The sequence below is a fragment of the Bos indicus x Bos taurus genome, chromosome 17, assembly GCF_003369695.1.
Source record: "Bos indicus x Bos taurus breed Angus x Brahman F1 hybrid chromosome 17, Bos_hybrid_MaternalHap_v2.0, whole genome shotgun sequence".
Taxonomy (NCBI): domain Eukaryota; kingdom Metazoa; phylum Chordata; class Mammalia; order Artiodactyla; family Bovidae; genus Bos; species Bos indicus x Bos taurus.
In genome coordinates, this window is record NC_040092.1 from 59,942,587 (window position 1) to 59,962,942 (window position 20,356).

At 40.0% G+C, this 20,356-nt stretch overlaps 1 protein-coding gene across 3 annotated transcripts in view; it reads left to right on the forward strand.

The window, feature by feature from the left end:
- Window positions 1-17,354, forward strand: part of SMAD1 (SMAD family member 1) — an 82,409-nt gene extending 65,055 nt beyond the window's left edge. For all 3 annotated transcript variants that reach the window (XM_027567448.1, XM_027567449.1, XM_027567450.1), the window contains exons 4-7: window positions 242-358; window positions 5,535-5,756; window positions 11,437-11,693; window positions 15,986-17,354. In XM_027567448.1, coding sequence (XP_027423249.1) covers window positions 242-358; window positions 5,535-5,756; window positions 11,437-11,693; window positions 15,986-16,129 — 740 coding nt within the window. In that variant the 3' untranslated portion in view covers window positions 16,130-17,354. The remainder of the gene's footprint in view (window positions 1-241; window positions 359-5,534; window positions 5,757-11,436; window positions 11,694-15,985) is intronic.
- The last annotated feature ends 3,002 nt before the right edge of the window (window positions 17,355-20,356 follow it).

The following is a 20,356-nucleotide window of genomic DNA, read 5'->3' on the forward strand; positions in this document are numbered from 1 at the left end:
TGCTTTCCTCCCACTGAGTTTTCACTGCAGTCATAGAAGAATATGAGATGGTAGCCATCTTCACAAAGCATACCCCAAGCCCAGTGTTTAGTATCATCTAGTCTTCAGATGGGGACAGTGAAGTGGCCACTCAATCTCTTAAGAATTTCAGGCATGGAAGAGAATATATGTTTTAAGCTTGTGTGCTTGTGTGTTTACTAAGGATAAACAAATCTTTTTTTTTTTTTTTTTAATTTTGTAGCAGATACACCCCCACCTGCTTACCTGCCCCCTGAAGACCCCATGACCCAGGATGGCTCTCAACCCATGGACACAAATATGATGGCACCATCTCTGCCTTCAGAAATCAACAGAGGAGGTAGAATGAACTGCTGCTGCTTCTCTTTTTAGAGTCTGAAGTTCTCTGTCCAAATGTTGCTTTCTCTCACAAATTTTTTATTCGTCTTGAAAAAGATAGCTATTTGAAGCTATAAAATATATAAGGAGCACTTATAAGAGAATTTCAGTAGAAAGGATTCCTTGGATTAGAAATAAGCCTTTTATATGAAGAACAGACACACTGATTTAGCTAATGAAAGTCTAAATATAATTGTGCAGCCATCTGTTTAGAGCCTTAGTACTTAATACTTCCAAATTGGTGATAAAAGAATATCTTTAAGTGAAAGACAAAGGGATGTTGAGGGGGAAAAAAGTGAGTATAAAGTTGAAGTAGAGTTTTCACTGGTGATTTCCAAAATGAAAAGATCATATAACAAGGCTTTCCAAAGGCTTCTTTTGTTGTCAGGATAAATATTCATAAGCCTCGTCTTCCTTCTGGCCCTCATCTAGAATAGTGGCAGCGGAACCAAACTAACAGCATTTGTTCCCTGCGCGCATGCTTCAATTAAGGCAAGTTGGAAGGACTTCACAGGTGGCACAGTGGTAAAGAAGCTGCCTACGATGGAGGAGACACGGGTTCAGTACCTGAGATCCCCTCGAGTAGGAAATGGCAACCCACTCCAGTATTCTTGCCTGGAGAATTCCATGGACAGAGGAGCCTGGCTGGCTACAGTCCGTGGTGTCACAAAGAGTCTGACATGACTTTGTGACTAAAAAACAACAACGCAAATTGAAGTTAAAATACAAGTTCATTACTAGGTATGTGTTATTTCATTCTTTCAGTTCAGTTCAGTTCAGTCGCTCAGTCATGTCCGACTCTGCAACACCATGAATCGCAGCACGCCAGGCCTCCCTGTCCATCACCAACTCCCGGAGTTCACTCAAACCCATGCGCATCGAGTTGTTGATCCCATCCCGCCATCTCATCCTCTGTCGTCCCCTTCTCCTCCTGCCCCCAGTCCCTCCCAGCATCAGGGTCTTTTCCAGTGAGTCAACCCTTCACATAAGGTGGCCAAAGTATTGGAGTTTCAGCTTTAGCATCAGTCCTTCCAACGAACACCCAGGACTGATGTCCATTAGAATGGACTGGTTGGGTCTCCTTGCAGTCCAAGGGACTCTCAAGAGTCTTCTCCAACACCACAGTTCAAAAGCATCAATTCTTTGGCGCTTGGCTTTCTTCACAGTCCAACTCTCACATCCATACATGACCACTGGAAAAACCATAGCCTTGACTAGACGGACCTTTGTTGGCAAAGTAATGTCTCTGCTTTTGAATATGCTATCTAGGCTGGTCATAACTTTTCTTCCAAGGAGTAAGTGTCTTTTAATTTCATGGCTGCAGTCACCATCTGCAGTGATTTTGGACCCCAAAAAAATAAAGTCTGACACTGTTTCCACTGTTTCCCCATCTACTTCCCATGAAGTGATGGGACCAGATGCCATGATCTTCATTTTCTGAATGTTGAGTTTTAAGCCAACTTTTTCACTCTCCTCTTTGACTTTCATCAAGAGGCTTTTTAGTTCCTCTTCACTTTCTGCCATAAGGGTGGTGTCATCTGCATATCTGAGGTTATTGATATTTCTCCCAGTAATCTTGATTCCAGCTTGTGCTTCTTCCAGCCTAGCGTTTCTCATGATGTACTCTGCATAGAAGTTAAATAAGCAGGGTGACAGTATACAGCCTTGACATACTCCTTTTCCTATTTGGAACCAGTCTGTTGTTCCATGTCCAGTTCTAACTGTTGCTCCTGACCTACATACAGGTTTCTCAAGAGGCAGGTCAGGTGGTCTGGTATTCCCATCTCTTTCAGAATTTTCCACAGTTTATTGTGATCCACACAGTCAAAGGCTTTGGCATAGTCAATAAAGCAGAAATAGGTGCTTTTCTGGAACTCTCTTGCTTTTTCCATGATCCAGCGGATGTTGGCAATTTGATCTCCAGTTCCTCTGCCTTTTCTAAAACCAGCTTGAACATCTGGAAGTTCACAGTTCACATATTGCTGAAGCCTGGCTTGGAGAATTTTGAGCATTACTTTACTAGTGTGTGAGATGAGTGCAATTTTGTGGTAGTTTGAGCATTGCCTTTCTTTGGGATTGGAATGAAAACTGACCTTTTCCAGTCCTGTGGCCACTGCTGAGTTTTCCAAATTTGCTGGCATATTGAGTGCAGCACTTTCACAGCATCATCTTTCAGGATTTGAAATAGCTCAACTGGAATTCCATCACCTCCACTACCTTTGTTCGTAATGATGCTTTCTAAGGCCCACTTAACTTCACATTCCAGAATGTCTGGCTTGTAGGTGAGGATCACACCATCGTGATTATCTGCGTTGTGAAGATCTTTTTTGTACAGTTCTTCTGTGTATTCTTGCCACCTCTTCTTAATATCTTCTGCTTCTATTAGGTCCATACCATTTCTGTCCTTTATCGAGCCCATCTTTGCATGAAATGTTCCCTTGGTATCTCTAATTTTCTTGAAGAGATCTCTAGTCTTTCCCCTTCTGTTGTTTTCCTCTATTTCTTTGCATTGATCACTGAGGAAGGCTTTCTTATCTCTCCTTGCTATTCTTTGGAACTCTGCATTCAGATGCTTATATCTTTCCTTTTCTCCTTTGCTTTTTGCTTCTCTTCTTTTCACAGCTATTTATAAGGCCTCCCCAGACAGCCATTTTGCTTTTTTGCATTTCTTTTCCATGGGGATGGTCTTATCCCTGTCTCCTGTACAGTGTCACAAACCTTCGTCCATAGTTCATCAGGCACTCTGTCTATCAGATCTAGTCCCTTAAATCTGTTTCTCACTTCCACTGTATAATCATAAGGAATTTGATTTAGGTCATATGTGAATGGTCTAGTGGTTTTCCCTACTTTCTTCAATTTAAGTCTGAGTTTGGCAATAAGGTGTTCATGATCTGAGCCACAGTGAGCTCCCGGTCTTGTTTTTGCTGACTGTATAGAGCTTCTCCATCTTTGGCTGCAAAGAATACAATAAATCTGATTTTGGTGTTGACCATCTGGTGATGTCCATGTGTAGAGTCTTCTCTTGTGTTGTTGGAAGAGGGTGTTTGCTTTGACCAGTGAGAATTAGCACTTTTTAAAGTAAAGGACTGGAAATAACCTCAGACTTTGTCAGAAGTCGCTGATATTTTTTTTAAGGTTTTCGCAGTTGATGATGAACTCAGAGAACTTTACTTCAATGTTCAGTGGAAGTTAAATAAATTGGAAGTTACACCTTTTTAATGTGTAAACATTTCTTATATCTTTTTTATTGGCTATGTGTTTTTTTACTGACTCTGGATTTTGATAATCTGTAAAGCATCCTCTCAAACATATGAGCTGACCAAGATTCTGGTTGGGGAAAATAACTCCTATCTCACACACCTTTGGAATGTGTATTTGGGGAACAGAAGGGAATGGGCATAGCCTGAAACGGTTATGAGCATGTGGACTAGCAGCCATGGTTGTTAAGCCAAAGTGTCTGATTTCAGAAAACAGACCTTTAATTGGCTTTCAGATTTTTCCTTTAAATGGCTAAAAATTGCTTCCCCATTAGAAAGTAAGTTTACCATTAATGTTTTTCTAAGGACTGCTGGCTTTGTTGAACCTTGGTGGTTTTCCTGGAGCAGGGGGTCAGCACACTGCAGCCCACAGGCCACGTCAGCCTGCTGCCTATTTTATAAATAAAGCTTTATTGGGACGTAGCCATGTTTATTCATTACATATTATCTGTGGATGTTTTTGCACAGCTAGGGCACAGTTGAATAGCGGCCATAGAGATTGTGTGGCCTCTAAGACCTTACTGGCCTTTTACAGAAAAAAATTGTCAGTCTCCAAGCTAGATGGATAGTACTTTGAATGATCCTGGTAGCTGATTAAAGCCTTCTCTTAATGACGTTGCAGCCTTCTTTAAGATTTGGCCCCTGTAAATCTGAAAGAACCTTGCTGATTGACATAATAGCTGATTGACATGGGATGACACTTAGCAATCATGGAAGATGGTGTTTGTTTTCAACTCACCTGCTTAAGTGTATAAAGCAGCGAATGTATGGATGGATTTTTTAATGATTATTTTTCTTAATTTCTTTACCGTATTCTAAAGTAAAGGGTGTTTTAATATTCATGGAGGTTGATGTTCAGAACACAGAGGTCGTTCTCCTTTAACAGAGTTCATGCTTCCAACATGGATTTTCTTTTTTTTTTTTTAAGTGATTGTATACTCCAGGCTTCATAAAAACTTCAGATCATTACATATTGGCACAGTGGAAATATATGGTTTGTATTCCTGGAATCTCTAAAAGCAGTGATATAAGAGGTTTTACTGCAGAAGGAACTTATCTTTAGAACCTTTTAGTTGCAAATGTTTAGAAGCATGTTCTGTTTGGAGATTTGTTAGTCTTAAGAGATTTGACTTAACAAGCTGCATCCTGTCAGTAAAGTTGGGTAATTTCCATTGTTGGCCCATTCTGGGAATGGAGAGACAAAACACACCTGCTCTGCATGACTTAAAGCAAATATAAGGAAGTTAGCATGAAATCTGGGTGAGAGAGATATGATTCATCCAGGAAGAATGGCCAGCTGGCAGGATTTCTTCCTGAGTTTGAGGACTGGAGCAAGGCTGTGAGAGTTACTGGCAACGTGAAGTCAAGTAACTTTTTATCAATAATTAGAAACTGATTTTTCATTGCTTTGGAAAAGCATCGGCATACTGAGGCATTGTCCAGAGTCATTCCTTTTTTGTGCCAGCACCTCTGGCATATTTCCTGTCCTCTATTGTTCTCTCCCCACTTGTTTTTTTCACTTGCCACTTGTTGCCTTTCTTTAGATGGTGAGCCAGGGTCAGTGGTGGGGTCATTTCCATTTTGGCAAATTATAGAGCCAGCAGTGTCCTGGGAGTGTCCAGCACATACTGCTGGCGTGCTTAGCTGCCGTCTTGTTGATCCGATAGCCATCAGAGAAAATTATCTTCCAATGGAAGGTGAATGCCCCACTTAGCAAGGAGTCCCTGCTCCCGAGATCAGAGATAAACTCTGTACCTGATAATAGTGGTGGCTGTGTCACATCTTCATTCCATGACCCTGCGCCAACTTTACGCCGCAGTCTCAGTTTTCGAACGCCCGGGGCACTCCCCATGGGTGACTCTAAGCTTTCCTTTCTTACAGATGTTCAGGCGGTTGCCTATGAGGAGCCGAAACACTGGTGCTCTATTGTCTACTATGAGCTCAACAATCGTGTGGGCGAAGCGTTCCATGCCTCCTCCACGAGCGTGTTGGTGGATGGTTTCACCGATCCTTCCAACAACAAGAACCGCTTCTGCCTCGGGCTGCTCTCCAATGTTAACCGAAATTCCACCATCGAAAACACGAGGCGGCACATCGGGAAAGGTGAGCCTTCGCTGGAGCTTCTCTTGAACGGTCTGTCTGTCGCGTTCTACTTCCCCCAGAACTGACCGGCAGTCATTCTGGAGCCAACGCCAGATAATATACGCCTGCTTCAGTTTGTAAATACTTTTTTCAATTTGTGTCATCAGGAAGTTCTTCATTTCCCAGTCAGTGATTTTTGTGGTCTACGGACTCATAATTATTATTTAATTAGTTGAAATTGTGATTTGCTATTTGGGAATACTATTCTATCATATGTTTTGCTGCAGAATGAAATAGCTGTTAAAAATTCTTTACAACCTAAAACTAAAAGCAAATGCAAAGAAGTAAACGCTAATGTATTTCAAGTGGAATACATTAACTCACTGGGAAAAAAAACTTCAAGATAACTTATGAATATAGTAGTAATTCAGGAGACCTGGGTTCAATCCCAGGGTTGGGAAGATCCCCTGGAGTAGGAAATGGCAGCCCTCTCCAGTATTCTTGCCTGGGAAATCCCATGGACAAAAGAGCCTGGTGAGTTGCAGTCCATGGGGTCGCAAAGAGTTGGACACAACTGAGCGACTAACATGGCATTTGCATATCCTTGGCCTGGACCAGGTAAGGGAGAGTGCCAACAAACATATCCTGAACCCTTTTGAGTGCTCTTCATTATTTAGTGGCAGAATGAAAGAAACAGTTATGAAACTTTAAGATGTATTCATATTGTAAAATTAAGCAAATGACTAAATGTGGATGCTGTGGGGAACCTGGGTTTTCACTGTGGTATAAGAGACATACAGGTGTGGAGGAGGGTAACAATAAACCCTGTGGAAGTTTTAGTGTGAAGTTATGATTTTAGTAGTGTGTATGTGTGTGTGTGCATGCATGTTTGTGGTCTCCGGTATATGTGTGTGTATGAAGGCCTATGTATTGGGTTGGCCTAAAAGTGCGGATTTTTTTCCATGTTACAGAAAAAGCCGAACGAACTTTTGGACCAATCCAGTAAATGTGTTTCTGCGTGCATATAGTTTCTGATTCATCTATTGGGTTCGATCTGTATGCATATAGTTTTCGATTCATATGCTGAAAGGGTCAAGAGGCAAAGATACCCAGCAGTAGTAAGCACATACGGTGATCAGATCATCATTTCTTGACGCCATGCTGCTAGAGAGGAACCCAGACTTTGGAGAAAGGGCTGACTTCAAGGCTGGAACAGGTGGGCACAAGATGAGTGTAGAATGTTTTGTTACGTCTGAAAGTAAAGAAATACTTATGCCCGATGGAGGCATGTCACAGGAGCCAACTTGGAGTGATTTCCACTGCCAGCTTGGATAATTGAAACACTGAAATAATTAAATACAGTGATGAGTTTTAAACCACTGGAGAACAATAGTAATTCATAAGTCCATACCGATAATAGATAAGTAAATGAATGGCGAAGGCTGATGGCTAAATATAGTGTGAGTTGGTGGAAAGTCTCCATTTTGCAGCCCATCAGGCAAGAATCATCAATGGATGATAAGTATAGAGAGAATTTTTTAGTGAGAATCGGGCTATTTATATGATTTTTAAGTGTCTCCTCATAGACTGCCTGTTACTTACAAGGGAGAGTAAAAATCAGTTATTGTATCCTGGAGAAATTGGAGAACAACTTGACTAGGTGATCAAAATGACCATCACCAGTGAGAGACAGGTGGCTATCATACGTCTGCAGCTGTGGTACCCTGATGAGGAGGTAACAGCACCTACAGAGAATCCCCATTGAGAATGCAAATCTGAATCTAATCACAGGGTACCTTCAGACAAACCACAGATGAGGCACATTCTATTAAAAAGAGTGAGGAGGGACTGTATTCTTCCAAAATATCAATGTCAAAAGACAAAAATGTGAAAATATTCCAAACTAAAAGAGGCTAATGAGATACCACAGCTCTGTAGTAATCTGACCCTGGACATGATCCTGTACCAGACAGGGAAAAAAAAATACTACAAAGATTATTATTGGGGTTAGCAGACAAAGTTAGAATTTGAGTGGTAGAAAGGATAGACGTGGTGTATCGATGTTAAGTGCACTGGCATTGCTAACTGTACTGTGGCTTGTAAGAGAAAACTCCTGATTTTAGGAAATACACACTTAAGTATTTAGGGGTAAAGGGCCATCGTGAAATGTTTCAAGAAGAAATTATATATGTCTTTTATATTTATAGATCAATAGAGAGAGCTGTCTATCCATCTGAGAGTCCTGTGTCAGAATATATACACATGTGTGTGTATGAGGGTGTGTGTGGAAGAATAGACGGAGGGCGGTACCCATGGTGAACATATGGAGCAAATTGTCACAACAGATGAATCTGGATAATGGTTCTATGGTGTTCTTTGTTCTGCTTTTCTTTGTTGTTTGTTCTGTGCCTATATGTTTGAAATTATTTCCAGAGTAAAAACTTTTTAAATGACCTCTTGTGAAATTTAAACCAAATTAAAAGGTTATTTAATAGATCCTTAAAAGACATTGGAGATGCAGTTGAGCATTTAATCCTGGAAACAAGAATAACTCCTCATAAAGCAGGAATTGATAGATAGTTTCTTAGTATGGTTAAGGCAAAAAAAAAATCTAAACTACACATTTAATGATAGAATGCCAGAACTTAGGTTCATAGCATATAGATACCTTCCTGTGGTCTGTAAACCCCTGGAACTATATATAAACACAGTTTTGCATACATTTGGGACAGAGGAACATATTTTTAATTCTGTTCTAAAGTTGACCATTACTGCACAGTAGTAAAAAGCCATTGTACTCTGGAACATTGCTAATGACAATTCGGAAGAAAACACGGATTCTGGGGATGCTGCTAAAATTGTTCCAGATGCCTTGACTAGAAGCACTCAAATGAAGATTTATAAATAATGGAAATAAGCCAAAATTATCACATTTGTAGATGAAATGATTAATTGATATTAAATGATAATATTCTTGGGATTGGCTCTTGAAGTGAAATTAGAAGGCCAAAAATTCTTCATGTATTTTGCCAAATTACTTTCCAGGAAATTTTTGTTAATTTTCAGTCATACCAAAAACTTATGAGTGTCCTTCCATTTTTACTCATTCAAAATTACTTACAGTGATTGTGTCTAGTAAAATGATAGGATTGTTTATCTAGAAACTACTAAAGAATCTATTTTTAGAAATTGTATGTCAGTTCTCTTTAATCTGGCAATAACTAGTTAGAAAAATATAATGGAGAGGAAAAAAAATCACATTTTCAGTAGCAACAGAATGCATAAATAACCTGAACCAGCGATATATGAGAATTATATAAAGAAAACCAGATTTAACTGAGAAAGAAAATTTGAATAAATAAATGGCAGTCAATGTTCCTAAAAGAGAAGACTTAATATGGTGAGAGCATTATAAGGATATTCTAATTTTTCCTAATTTAATTCATAGTTTAAAACAATCCATGTCAGAATTACAGTGTGATGTTTTTTGAAAGTTGGAAGATGTATATTCTGCATATTATCTGGAAGTATGCATTAAAGAGGCTTCCCTGGTGACTCAGATGGTAAAGAATCTGCCTGCAATTTCAGAGACTCGGGTTGGATCCCTGGGTATACGTTAGTGAAAATAGCTAAATTTTTCAATGAAGGAGTAAAGAAAAGAATCTTGAGGTGGGGGTTAATAAAAGATTATGAAGCTACAGTTAAATCAATGTGTAGACAAAGCAATAGAATACAATAAATTCAGACTGGACTATATATAAAAGTTTAATGTGTGTTAAATGAAACAAAACAAATTGGTAGACTGTTTCAATGGTCCTGTAATAACAAAGTTAGCTTTGCAGGGAGGCTAAGAGTTCAAATCCTGACCTCATTCCACAAATGCAGGTAGATTAATGAGTTGAATTATTTTATGGAAAGCTATTGAAAAGGTTGAAGAAAATAAACTGATCAGAGAGGCAGAGATTTTCTAAGCGTAAAAAGCAATAGAAGAGTTTACAAGAGATTTGTCTGCTTAGAAATTTCAAACTTCTGTGGGTTAAAGAAAAACAATAGCATGAACCAAAAAGACAAAGGACTAGCAGGGAAACAAATAGGAAATAAATTATTCATATCTTTCCTATGTGTGCAGCTCATAAAAAATATTAAAATACTGGAACTCCAATGGGATAAATAGGTAAGAAATATGAACAGTAAATCCACAAGAGAAACACAGATGGTGAGTAAGCAGAGGAGCACTATCGAGACTCAGTGCAAATTAAAACAATATTGTTTTCCAGCTATAAATTAGGGGAGTTTTGTTGTGTTTGAAACTCAGACTCAGTACTGGCATGGGTGAAATAAGAAAGGCGCACATCTACTGCTGGAGACTTGCAAATTGATAATTGCACTCTGGCAAAGTGAATCAAAAGCCTTCGATCCAATGACTTAACTTTCAGGAGTCTCTCTTAAGAATATTATCAAGAATTATGCGGCAACATTGATCATGGCATTGTTATAACAGAAAATTGGCATTGACAGAATGGTCCAGTAATGGGACAATCCTTTAAATAAATTGTTGTATTCATTCAGTCATGGAAATGTGTTAAATGTTTGCAAAGAAAGTTTGGTGATACCCAAGACCCACAATGATGTGTATTCATAGTTATTACCTCTGGGCCGCTAAAGGAGTGATCATGTGTTCTGCTTCCTTATATTTTGCTTCACTTTCTAAATTTTCTAAAATGAAAATTCCTCATTTTTATAATCAGGAAAAAGTAAAAAAACAAACACACACACCCTCAAATTGTTTTCTCTACATCAGACAGAAAAATGGGCTTCTGCTCCAGCGGCAGTTTAATTGTTACAGGAACCTTAGCCATTGTGTATACTTATAAACACAGCACACAGTATTTTGGATGAGACAATAGCTTTAGCACTGACTAAGCCTTGCCAGAGTTACCTGCAAGGTCCATTGTTGAAGGCCACATGGGATGGGACTCTTGTTTGCTGGGTGGCCTGGAATGCTATGGGGCTTTGTCAGAGTGGGTTTTTTTTTTTCCCCCTTTCATTTTTTTTTTAAGGATTGGATAAGATCAATTTCCTACACTCCTGGCACTCAAGATCTCACCGGAAGACGTTTGGAGCAGATGATAATTCAGCGAGATCATATTCTACACGGAATTATTGTTTCTGGGCTGTTTTCCCTGGACCTTTCCTTCTTTCCGCTCTCAGCAATACTTCCTCCACCTGTGGTTTTCTGGTTCTTTTACTCCTCTTGATCCTCCCTTTCCTTACCCTAAAAGTTTTTGAACAGCTTAGCTGCAAAATAAACACGAGAGAGCTTATGTGATGAATATGTGTAGGATCCCATAATCAAGTCCAGCTTTCTTATGCTATATTTTGTAAGTGAGACTGTGCTCTCAATCCATGGCCAAATAGGGCATTAAATGCTTTTGAAAATGAAATTGCTATCCTCTGTTAACTGATTTTTAAGTTAACACACTTTGCTGTGTTATTAAATATTTTCTCGAAATTGTCTAGACAGGCATGTTGGCATACGGGCTTTATATTAACTGATATCGTTAACTAAGATTTTATCAATTGTGTAAGACTTAGGGAATGTTTATCTAATAACCGTGTAAATTTACATTCTGAAGCTACCGCGATGCTTGTCAGCTGTGAAAAACAATAATAACCACACTCTACGCTTGTCTTCCTGCAGGAGTTCATCTTTATTATGTCGGAGGCGAGGTATATGCCGAGTGCCTCAGTGACAGTAGTATTTTTGTGCAAAGTCGGAACTGCAACTACCATCACGGATTTCATCCCACTACCGTTTGCAAGATCCCGAGTGGGTGTAGTTTGAAAATTTTTAATAACCAAGAGTTTGCTCAGTTACTGGCACAGTCTGTGAACCACGGCTTCGAGACGGTCTATGAGCTCACAAAAATGTGCACTATTCGCATGAGCTTTGTGAAGGTAAGTGGTTCTGGTTCCTCTGGTCAGGGTTTAATGCACTTCTGCATTATATGTAGATCTGTATCCTCTTGATATATGTCTGTAGACACCAACTTATTATCTAGCCATTTTAACCTTTAATAAGAGGTTAACTATTGGGAAAATATCATTGGAATGTAGGAATGTTTGTGTTAAATGTTAATAATAGCAGGTTTTTAAAAACTTTTCCTTATTTGAATAGTGCTATTTTATCTATTGTAATATTATTAGAATATGTTATATATATATAACATATATACTCTAAATGCATGGTTGTCTTATGAGAAGATCAATCCTGTAAACACAACCCTCTTTTTTTTAATTCTATATTTGTTAGTATTTTTGTGATGATAAACACTTGGTACTTTTGTTTCAACAGTAAGCAAGTGATTTTTTTTGTAGAGTCAAAGGTTTTTTTGAAAGTGAAAGTTTGCCACACTAGGATTTATTTTTGATTGGTCCAGGATATTTTTTAGTGGTTCCAGCAAAGCTTGTGATTTTGTTATAATTCAAGAGTTTAATAAGGCCCTTGCCTTAGCACTAAGATTGTGCTGTTAGGTTTGAGGAGGGTCAAGGTTACAGACATTGTTCACTAGAAGTGACCTCTTTGCTGCCTCTTCTTCTGCCACTGAGAAGTAAAAATTTTAAGATGCCATCAAAGTATAAAAAATAGTTCAAATATACGATTAAATTTATAAGTCAGTAGGTGGCTCGGTAAAGAATCCATGTGCAACACAGGAGACGTAGGTTCGGTCCCTGGGTCAGGAAGATCCCCTGGAGAGGGAAATGACAACCCACCCCAGTGTTCTTGCTTGGAAAATCCCACGGACGGAGGAGCCTGCCAGGCTTCAGTCCATGGAGTCACAGGAGAGTCGGACACAACTTGGCAGCTAAACCACCCCCAGCAACAACTTACTGTGGCTGACTTGTCTCTGAATTCTCAAACATAGACTTTCCTCCTCTGTTACCCTGAGTAGCAAAACTAATTATATATTTGGGCGAGGCAATCACCTTTCATGTCCTCTCCTCAGAAGCTCACTGAACTTGTTGTTAGACCTGTTCTGTGATGAATTTATTACAGAGGATAATTTCAGAACCTTACTTTGTTAATCATCCTTTACATCAAAGATAACTTTCCCTGAAAATCATTTTTTCCCTACTTCTCTGAGTCATGTTAGGAGAGTTTCACTGTGTTGTCTTAGTGTTTGTTTTCTTGAAACATAATTCAGCAGTTTCTTATAGCCAAGTCTGGTACCTTTCAAATATTAAAGGAGATTTTCTACCTTTTAGAGAGGTTTTCCTATATGCTGTATACCTATGAGACCACAAAGAGCTTTCTCATCCATTATTAATATGCATGGTTTAATTTTTTTTTAACTTTTTAAAGGTTTTTTTTTTTTTTTGAACCATTTTAAACATCTGTATTGAATTTGTTAGTATTACTTCTGTTTTATCATTTGGTTTTTTGGGTCACAAGTCATGTGGGATCTTGGCTCCCTGACTGGGGATCGAACCCATAGCCCCTGCATCGGAAGGCGAAGTCTTAACCACTGGACCACCAGTTGTAGTTCTTCAGTCACTAAGTTGTGTCCGACATTTTTCAGCCCCTTGGACTGCACCTCGGCAGGCTTCCCTGTCCTCCGTCTCCTGGAGTTTGCTCACACTCAAGTCCATTGAGTCGGTGATGCCATCCAACCATCTCATCCTCTGTCATCCCCTTCTCCTCCTGCCTTCAGTCTTTCCCAACATCAGGGCCCAACAGGGAAGTCCCTGATTTCTGACTTAGCATTTTGACTAAAGTGAATTTAAAATTAGGATGATGACTTGCCAGCATTGTGTTTATTGTTTTTGTTGATAGGGAGGAAATATAATAAAACATGAAGATCCATGTTCTTACTCTGTCATGTGATTAAGGCCCAGAGATTCCTTCCTGACCCCCGTGTTCATTATCTTTAAAATGGGTGGCTGTAGTTAGGGAACTGGGGTCCTTCGATGAGTCCATTATTACTATCAAAGGACCACTCTAAGAGAATTTACGACTGTAATGCTCCAATTGGCTTTCTTCTCAAACTTATCTCTTATTGATTACCCAATCAATTTTAATAATTTTACTTTTACAGATTTTTAATTATTTACTTTTACACAAGTGAAAACCACCTTTACACTAATAAAGAGTGTTTATAATCAAAGATATGCATTAAAAATAGATTAGCATTTCATTCATTCAGCAAACATTTTTTAGCACCATTCCAAAATAGCAATACAAAGATAATAAAACACCTAAAGTCTCTAGCTTCAAGATTCTGATGGCTTAGTCTATGTTTAATTATAATATAAATTGATAAGTACTGGAATGAAGGCTTATACAAGCTATAAAGGACAAGGCTGAGAAGCTGGATTTGGAGAGTTAAACATTTCAACCTCTTGCTGACACGATAAAGGGCAGCTACTTGCTACATTAGCAACAAAAAATGTGATCACTGTACAGCCTTGTTCTTTATTAGCATAAGCACTACATACTCTTCCCTCAGCATCTTAGAGAAAGGATAGAAACTATTTTAATAATGTTAAGAGCCAATTTTGTACTATTTTGTGAAGATGATCAATTTTGGCCTTTAAGCGTGTATTTTATAAATTATTTGCACAGTAAACTCCCCATATGTGAAAATTCTAAGTCATTTCATCTCAACAAGCATCTCTAAAGCTTCTGCTTTGTGCCGATCACTCTGCTAGATGTTTGAGAAGAAAAATAAGTGAGATCTGGTCTCTACCTTCAAAGAACTTACTGTCTAGTGCAGGAAACATGGACTTAACCTTTTCATTAAAGTTAGCAGTATGGTGATATGTTTACAGATGCATGGATGTTTATATCTGTGCGGTTCATATATTTCAAGTTTCTTCTGAAAGTTCTGATATTCAGATATATTGCTTGAAATTTCTGAGATAGATAAAGAGAACCCAGCCTTCTCTGACATCTCTCAGGAAACAAGGGTTTATCAGTATCTCATATGCCCTCATCCACCACACCTGTAAGGATTTGATGTTTGCAATAGCAAAATTATTTTTCTCTTTTTCATAGAGACTTCTGTCAACTTTCATGTCCTAATTCAGTAATCCTGAAGGTCTCTGGCAAGCTACCCTTTTGTACAAATAATCCAAGTCACTGGTTGCTGCTGCTGCTAAGTCGCTTCAGTCGTGTCCGACTCTGTGCGACCCCATAGACGGCAGCCCACCAGGCTCCCCCGTCCCTGGGATTCTCCAGGCAAGAACACTGGAGTGGGTTGCCATTTCCTTCTCCAGTGCATGAAAGTGAAGTCGCTCAGTCGTGTCTGACTCCGCGACCCCATGGACTACAGCCCACCAGGCTCCTCTGTCCATGGGATTTGCCAGGCAAGAGTACTGGAGTGGGGTGCCACTGCCTTCTCCGAAGTCACTGGTTATGTGTTACTAACAGATTTTTGGATACTTATGTGCTCCTGCCAGATTTGCTTAGAGATCAAAAGGTCAGGAGCTCTGTGTTAGCAAAGGAACTGTCAGTGGCTGAATAGGGAGAAACAGAATGTCAGTTTGTCTTGCATGCCTTTTTTTCTTATTTTCTTGATGATAAGAGTTTAACAATCCCTGTCATCACAGTATGAGTAACATAATGGACAATGAAAATGAGAGCTACAGAGTGGCTATTACAGCAGCCTTGTAATGTACTTTAGGCTTCTGTGGTGGCTCAGGCTGTAGAGAATCTGTCTGCAGTGCAGGAGACATGGGTTCAATCCCCGGGTTGGAAAGATTCCCTGGAGAAGGGAATGGCAACCCACTCCAGTATTCTTACCTGGAGAATTCCATGGGCAGAAATGCCTGGCGGGCTGCAGTCCTTGGGATCACAGAGAGTCAGACACAATTGAGTTGAACACTTAATAATGTAGCTTAAAATTTTCATTCCCCGAGACTTGTACTCTTTTTTTTTTTTTGGCCATACTGAATAACATGCGGGATCATAAGTTCCCCAACCAGGGATCCAGCCCGAGCCCCCCACCGTGGAAATGCGGAGTATTAACCACTGGACCACCAGGGAAGTCCCCTAAGACCAGTACTTCTTAATCTGGAATCCACATATGGTCTTTGGGGAGCTATAATTGTCTGGAAATCATGTGTACACATTTGTGTTGTGAAGAGAACCATATCTTTAATGGGAGCATCCGGTTGTGTGAGCTGTTTTTAACTCCGTAAGTTGAACCACTGAGTCAAGCAGGTTCAATGACTCCCACTGTTGTTTCCAGGGCTGGGGAGCAGAATACCACCGCCAGGATGTTACCAGCACGCCCTGCTGGATCGAGATCCATCTGCACGGCCCCCTCCAGTGGCTGGATAAAGTTCTTACCCAGATGGGCTCACCTCATAACCCTATTTCATCTGTGTCTTAAACGCCTCAGGCTTCTGCCTCTGGAGAACTATTGAGCCTTGCATGTACTTGAAGGATGGACGAGTCAGACAACCATCTGAACTGACAAAGGAGCCTTGACAATACTTGACCTCTGTGACCAACTATCGGATTCAGAAATTGAAAACCCGGGCTAAACATACTGTTGATATCAAGAACCTGTTTAGTTTACATTGTAACATTGGATTGTAAAATCAACTAAAATGCATACTTTTTAGCAGGACTTTGTGTATAGTTAAAGGAGAGAAGGCCAAGCCAGGGACAAATCACCTATTGGAAAAACGATCCTAAGAGAGTCTTTTGTGTTTGGCACTTTAAGGTCATCGTTTGGCAGAAGTTAAGCATTAATAGTCTTTCTGACGTGTGTTTTTATCAGGTTTAGAGCCTGCGTGGAGTCTTCTCTTCGTGGGTTTTCATAATATTTTAAAACTATTCGTTTAGTAAAGGTTTTTGTTTGTTTTTTAAGTAAAGGTTAATCTTGGTGATATACATAGTAATCTTTCTAAAATCGTATGCTGACCATAATGCTGTCAGAATAATGTTAGACATAACGCTCTTTGCTAAATATATATGTACAGAATATTTGAAAGTTAAGAATTGATTAGACTAGTGGGTTTTAGGAGTATTGAAGGGGCGGGGGGAGAGGGAAATGCAAATGTAGAATATACTGTAAAAATTCAGTTTGTTGCTTTAAAGAAACAAACTAATGTCTGAATTTTGCTGTGTTTCAATTTTTTAGAGATTTTATCCTTTTTTTTTTGCATCTTCTATCTCATCTTCTCCAAAAAAAAAAAAAAAAGTTGTGCAGCTGGTTAATTCATGTAACTGTGAGAGCAAATGAATAATTCCTTCTGTTCTGAAATTGACTGCCTATGTATTTCAATACCAGTTGAATGGAGTTGCTTGAATTTAATAAGGAGTTTTTATGGAGTTTACAGTACAGAAATAGGCTTTAATTTTCAAGTGAATTATTTGCCAAACCTAGTAACTGTTAAATATTTGGAGGATTTAAAGAACATCCCTGCTTAAACCAATTTCAAACTTTGAAAAAAATTTTTTTGTACTATGTTTGGTTTTATTTTTCTTCTGCTAATCTTTTATATTCACTTACGCTCTCATACATTGAGTACTTTTATTCCAAAACTAGTGGGTTTTCTCTACTGGAAATTTTAAATAAACATGTCATTATTGCTTACTTTGATTAAAAATTTGTTGTTTCCTTTCTTCGCACATAAGATTTTAGGATTCATAAAATTCACTACTCTCTTGAGAGATTTTTCTCAAATATTCTTTGCCAAACATAACTAAATGACTAAAAAACTAAATTGCAGAGGCAGGGAGACTTAATCATGAAAAAAGCAGTGCATGTCTGCTCAGTCACTAAATCATGTCTGACTCTCTGCAACCCCATGGACTGTAGCCCGCCAGGCTCCTCTGTCCATGGGATTCTCCAGGCGAGCATACTGGAGTGGGTTGCCATTTCCTCCTCCAGGGGATCTTCCCAACCCAGGGATGGAACCCCAGTCTCCTAGGTCTCCTGCGTTGGCAGGCAGAATCTTAACCATTGTGCCACTCGGGAAGCCCAAAAAGAGCAGAGTCACTTTAAATCAGAAAAGAAAGGATATAAAGGAACTTTAAATGTGAAGAAAAAAACAGACTTGCTCAACTTGGAATTGCGGATCTAAATGCACAGCATTTTTTTATGTGAGGAATTTCAGCAGCAGCTGTTATTAGTGGGTACTTCTCAGTCAACCAGAAGTCCCAATTACTAAATTTCAGATGAGGATACAAGGGTGACTATGAAAGGATGTGGGAGGAGGAAGGAAAACTGAAATTGCAACTGGACAGAATGATTGCCTCTGCCATCTCCTGGGGACTGGGCTGATCCCATTCTCTCTCTCGGCCCCACCCCACTCCCAGTGCTGAGTTGTGAAGGACACAAATGTGGGGAGACTCAGATTCTTCCCTGGCCAAACAGATCCCACTGCTTCTCCTGTACATTTGTATACCTCTTTCCCCGGGGTATTTATCAGCCTCATTTACTCCAAACTATGACCAAGCAGAAATTTCTGCTGCATCTTTCTGTCTCCAAACACATCATGGTGTAAGTGTAGAGAGTCAGATGGAAGACCTCCGTCATGACACACGTTCATACGTGCTTTGCTGGGTTGTTTCGTTGCTGTGAACCTCCGTGCCCTCATCTGTAAAATGGAGATAATGTTGTTGTGTCCTCACTGCAAAGGTGAGGAGAGCATCTTTTCGAAGAAAAATACGTGTGACTATACCTTGGAAACATAGCTGCCATGCAAGTATGTGGTCACTGTTTGCTTGGATCCTTTCTGTACTCTGTTTTCCCCCTTACCTACTAAGTCATTCCTGGCCCAGGTGATCTGGATACCCGATGGTGATTGGTATGCATTTGTGCTAAGTCCCTTCAGCAATGTCTGACTCTTTGTGACCCTATGGACCATAGCCCGCCAGGCTCCTCTGTCCATGGATTCTCCAGACAAGAATATGGGAGTGGGTTGCCATGCCCTCCTCCAGGGTATCTTCCCGACCCAGGGATCAAACCCGCATCTCTTACATCTTCTGCACTGGCAGGCGGGCTCTTTACCACTAGTGCCACTTGGGAAGCCCATGGGGATGAGTGAGCTATAATAAAGAGAAACTTCTCTGGTGGTCCGGTGGCTAAGAATCCACCTTGCAATGCGGGGGATGTGGGTTCAATCCTTGTTTGGGGAGTTAAGGTCTTCCTTGGTTGGGGAGCTAAGATCCTATATGCCATGGAGCAACAAAGCCTGCAAGCCACAACTAGAGATTGTGCACGCTGCAAGGAAAGATCCTGCATGATGCAACTAACACCTGACAAAGCCAAGTACATAATTAAAAAATGAAAAATGAACAAAGTTATCAGCCTTCAGCAATGAAGTGTAACTGGAAATTGTCTAAGAATAAAGAGCTCAGGTCAGGGTTTCTCACCTTGTTCTTCAGATCAGTCGCTCAGTCATGTCCGACTCTTTGCAACCCCTTGTTCTTAGTGGACAGCTATTTTTCACTTTCCTGTGTTCCTGGGGCTGCCTATTGGGACAGGTTTGCAAGTGGTGTCGCTACGCAGGCAGCCAGCTTGGAAATCTACCAGGTGAAACTCCCAGGTGTTCCAGGGCCCTAGGAGTTGGCAGTACGGAGCCTCTATCAGCGCTTCATGCTCAACTGCGATTATTTGTAGTTTTGGAAAAATCCTAGGACTATTTTCATCAGCCATGTGTGTGCTGAGTCATTTCAGTAGTGTCCAATTCTTTGTGACCCTATGGACTGTCGCCCACCAGGCTTCTCTTTGTCCCTGGGATTCTCCAGGCAAGACTCCTGGAGTGGGTTGCCTTTTCCTCTTCCAAGGGATCCTCCTGACCCAGGGATCAAACCCATGTGTCTTTACCACTAGGTGCCACCTGAGAAACCCTATGTCATCAGCCATAGGAGGCTTTTAAGTCCCCTGGAAGTTTTTCATTAAAGGAATAAAAAAGTCAAGCAACCGTTTATTTGGATTACGAGGAAAAAAATGTAAACTAGTTCAAACAAAAAATAACTAATGTGAAGTGTTTCATGGTAGCCGTGTTTTCTGCCCCTAAGAAACCGCTAGATGGGATGATCAGAGGTGGGGGATCCTGGAGCCACTGCCTCACCCCACTACTTCACAGATTGGACTTCCAGCAAATTCTGAACTTCTCTGCACTTGGTTTCTCATCTTTAAAAATAGAGGCAATAAAGTCTATCTCACAGGTTATTGGGGCAATTTAGTCAACCTCTCATGAGTATTAGTATTACTGGTTAAATCTGGCTCAGAAGACAATCAGAAAGGAATTCAGTTCAACAAACATTTGATGAAGACCTACTTACCATTAAGCCATTTAATAGGGACAGTGGAAAATTCTGAATTTAAGGACTTTAGAGCCCAGCAAGGGAAATGGGAAGAGAAAAAACTAGCAATTCATGAGTATCGACTGAGCCAGGCTCTGTGTCTAGAGTTCCCATAGAATGCCTTCCATCCTCACAAGAACATGTGGTTTACTGTGTCCTTGACTCCTTAACTTTTTAAAAAATAAATAAATGAAGAAACTAGTTCAGATGTGAAATAACTTGTCCAAAGTCACCTAGGTAGGTATCGTTGTTGTTCAGTTGCTGAGTTGTGTCTGACTCTGTGACCCCATGGACT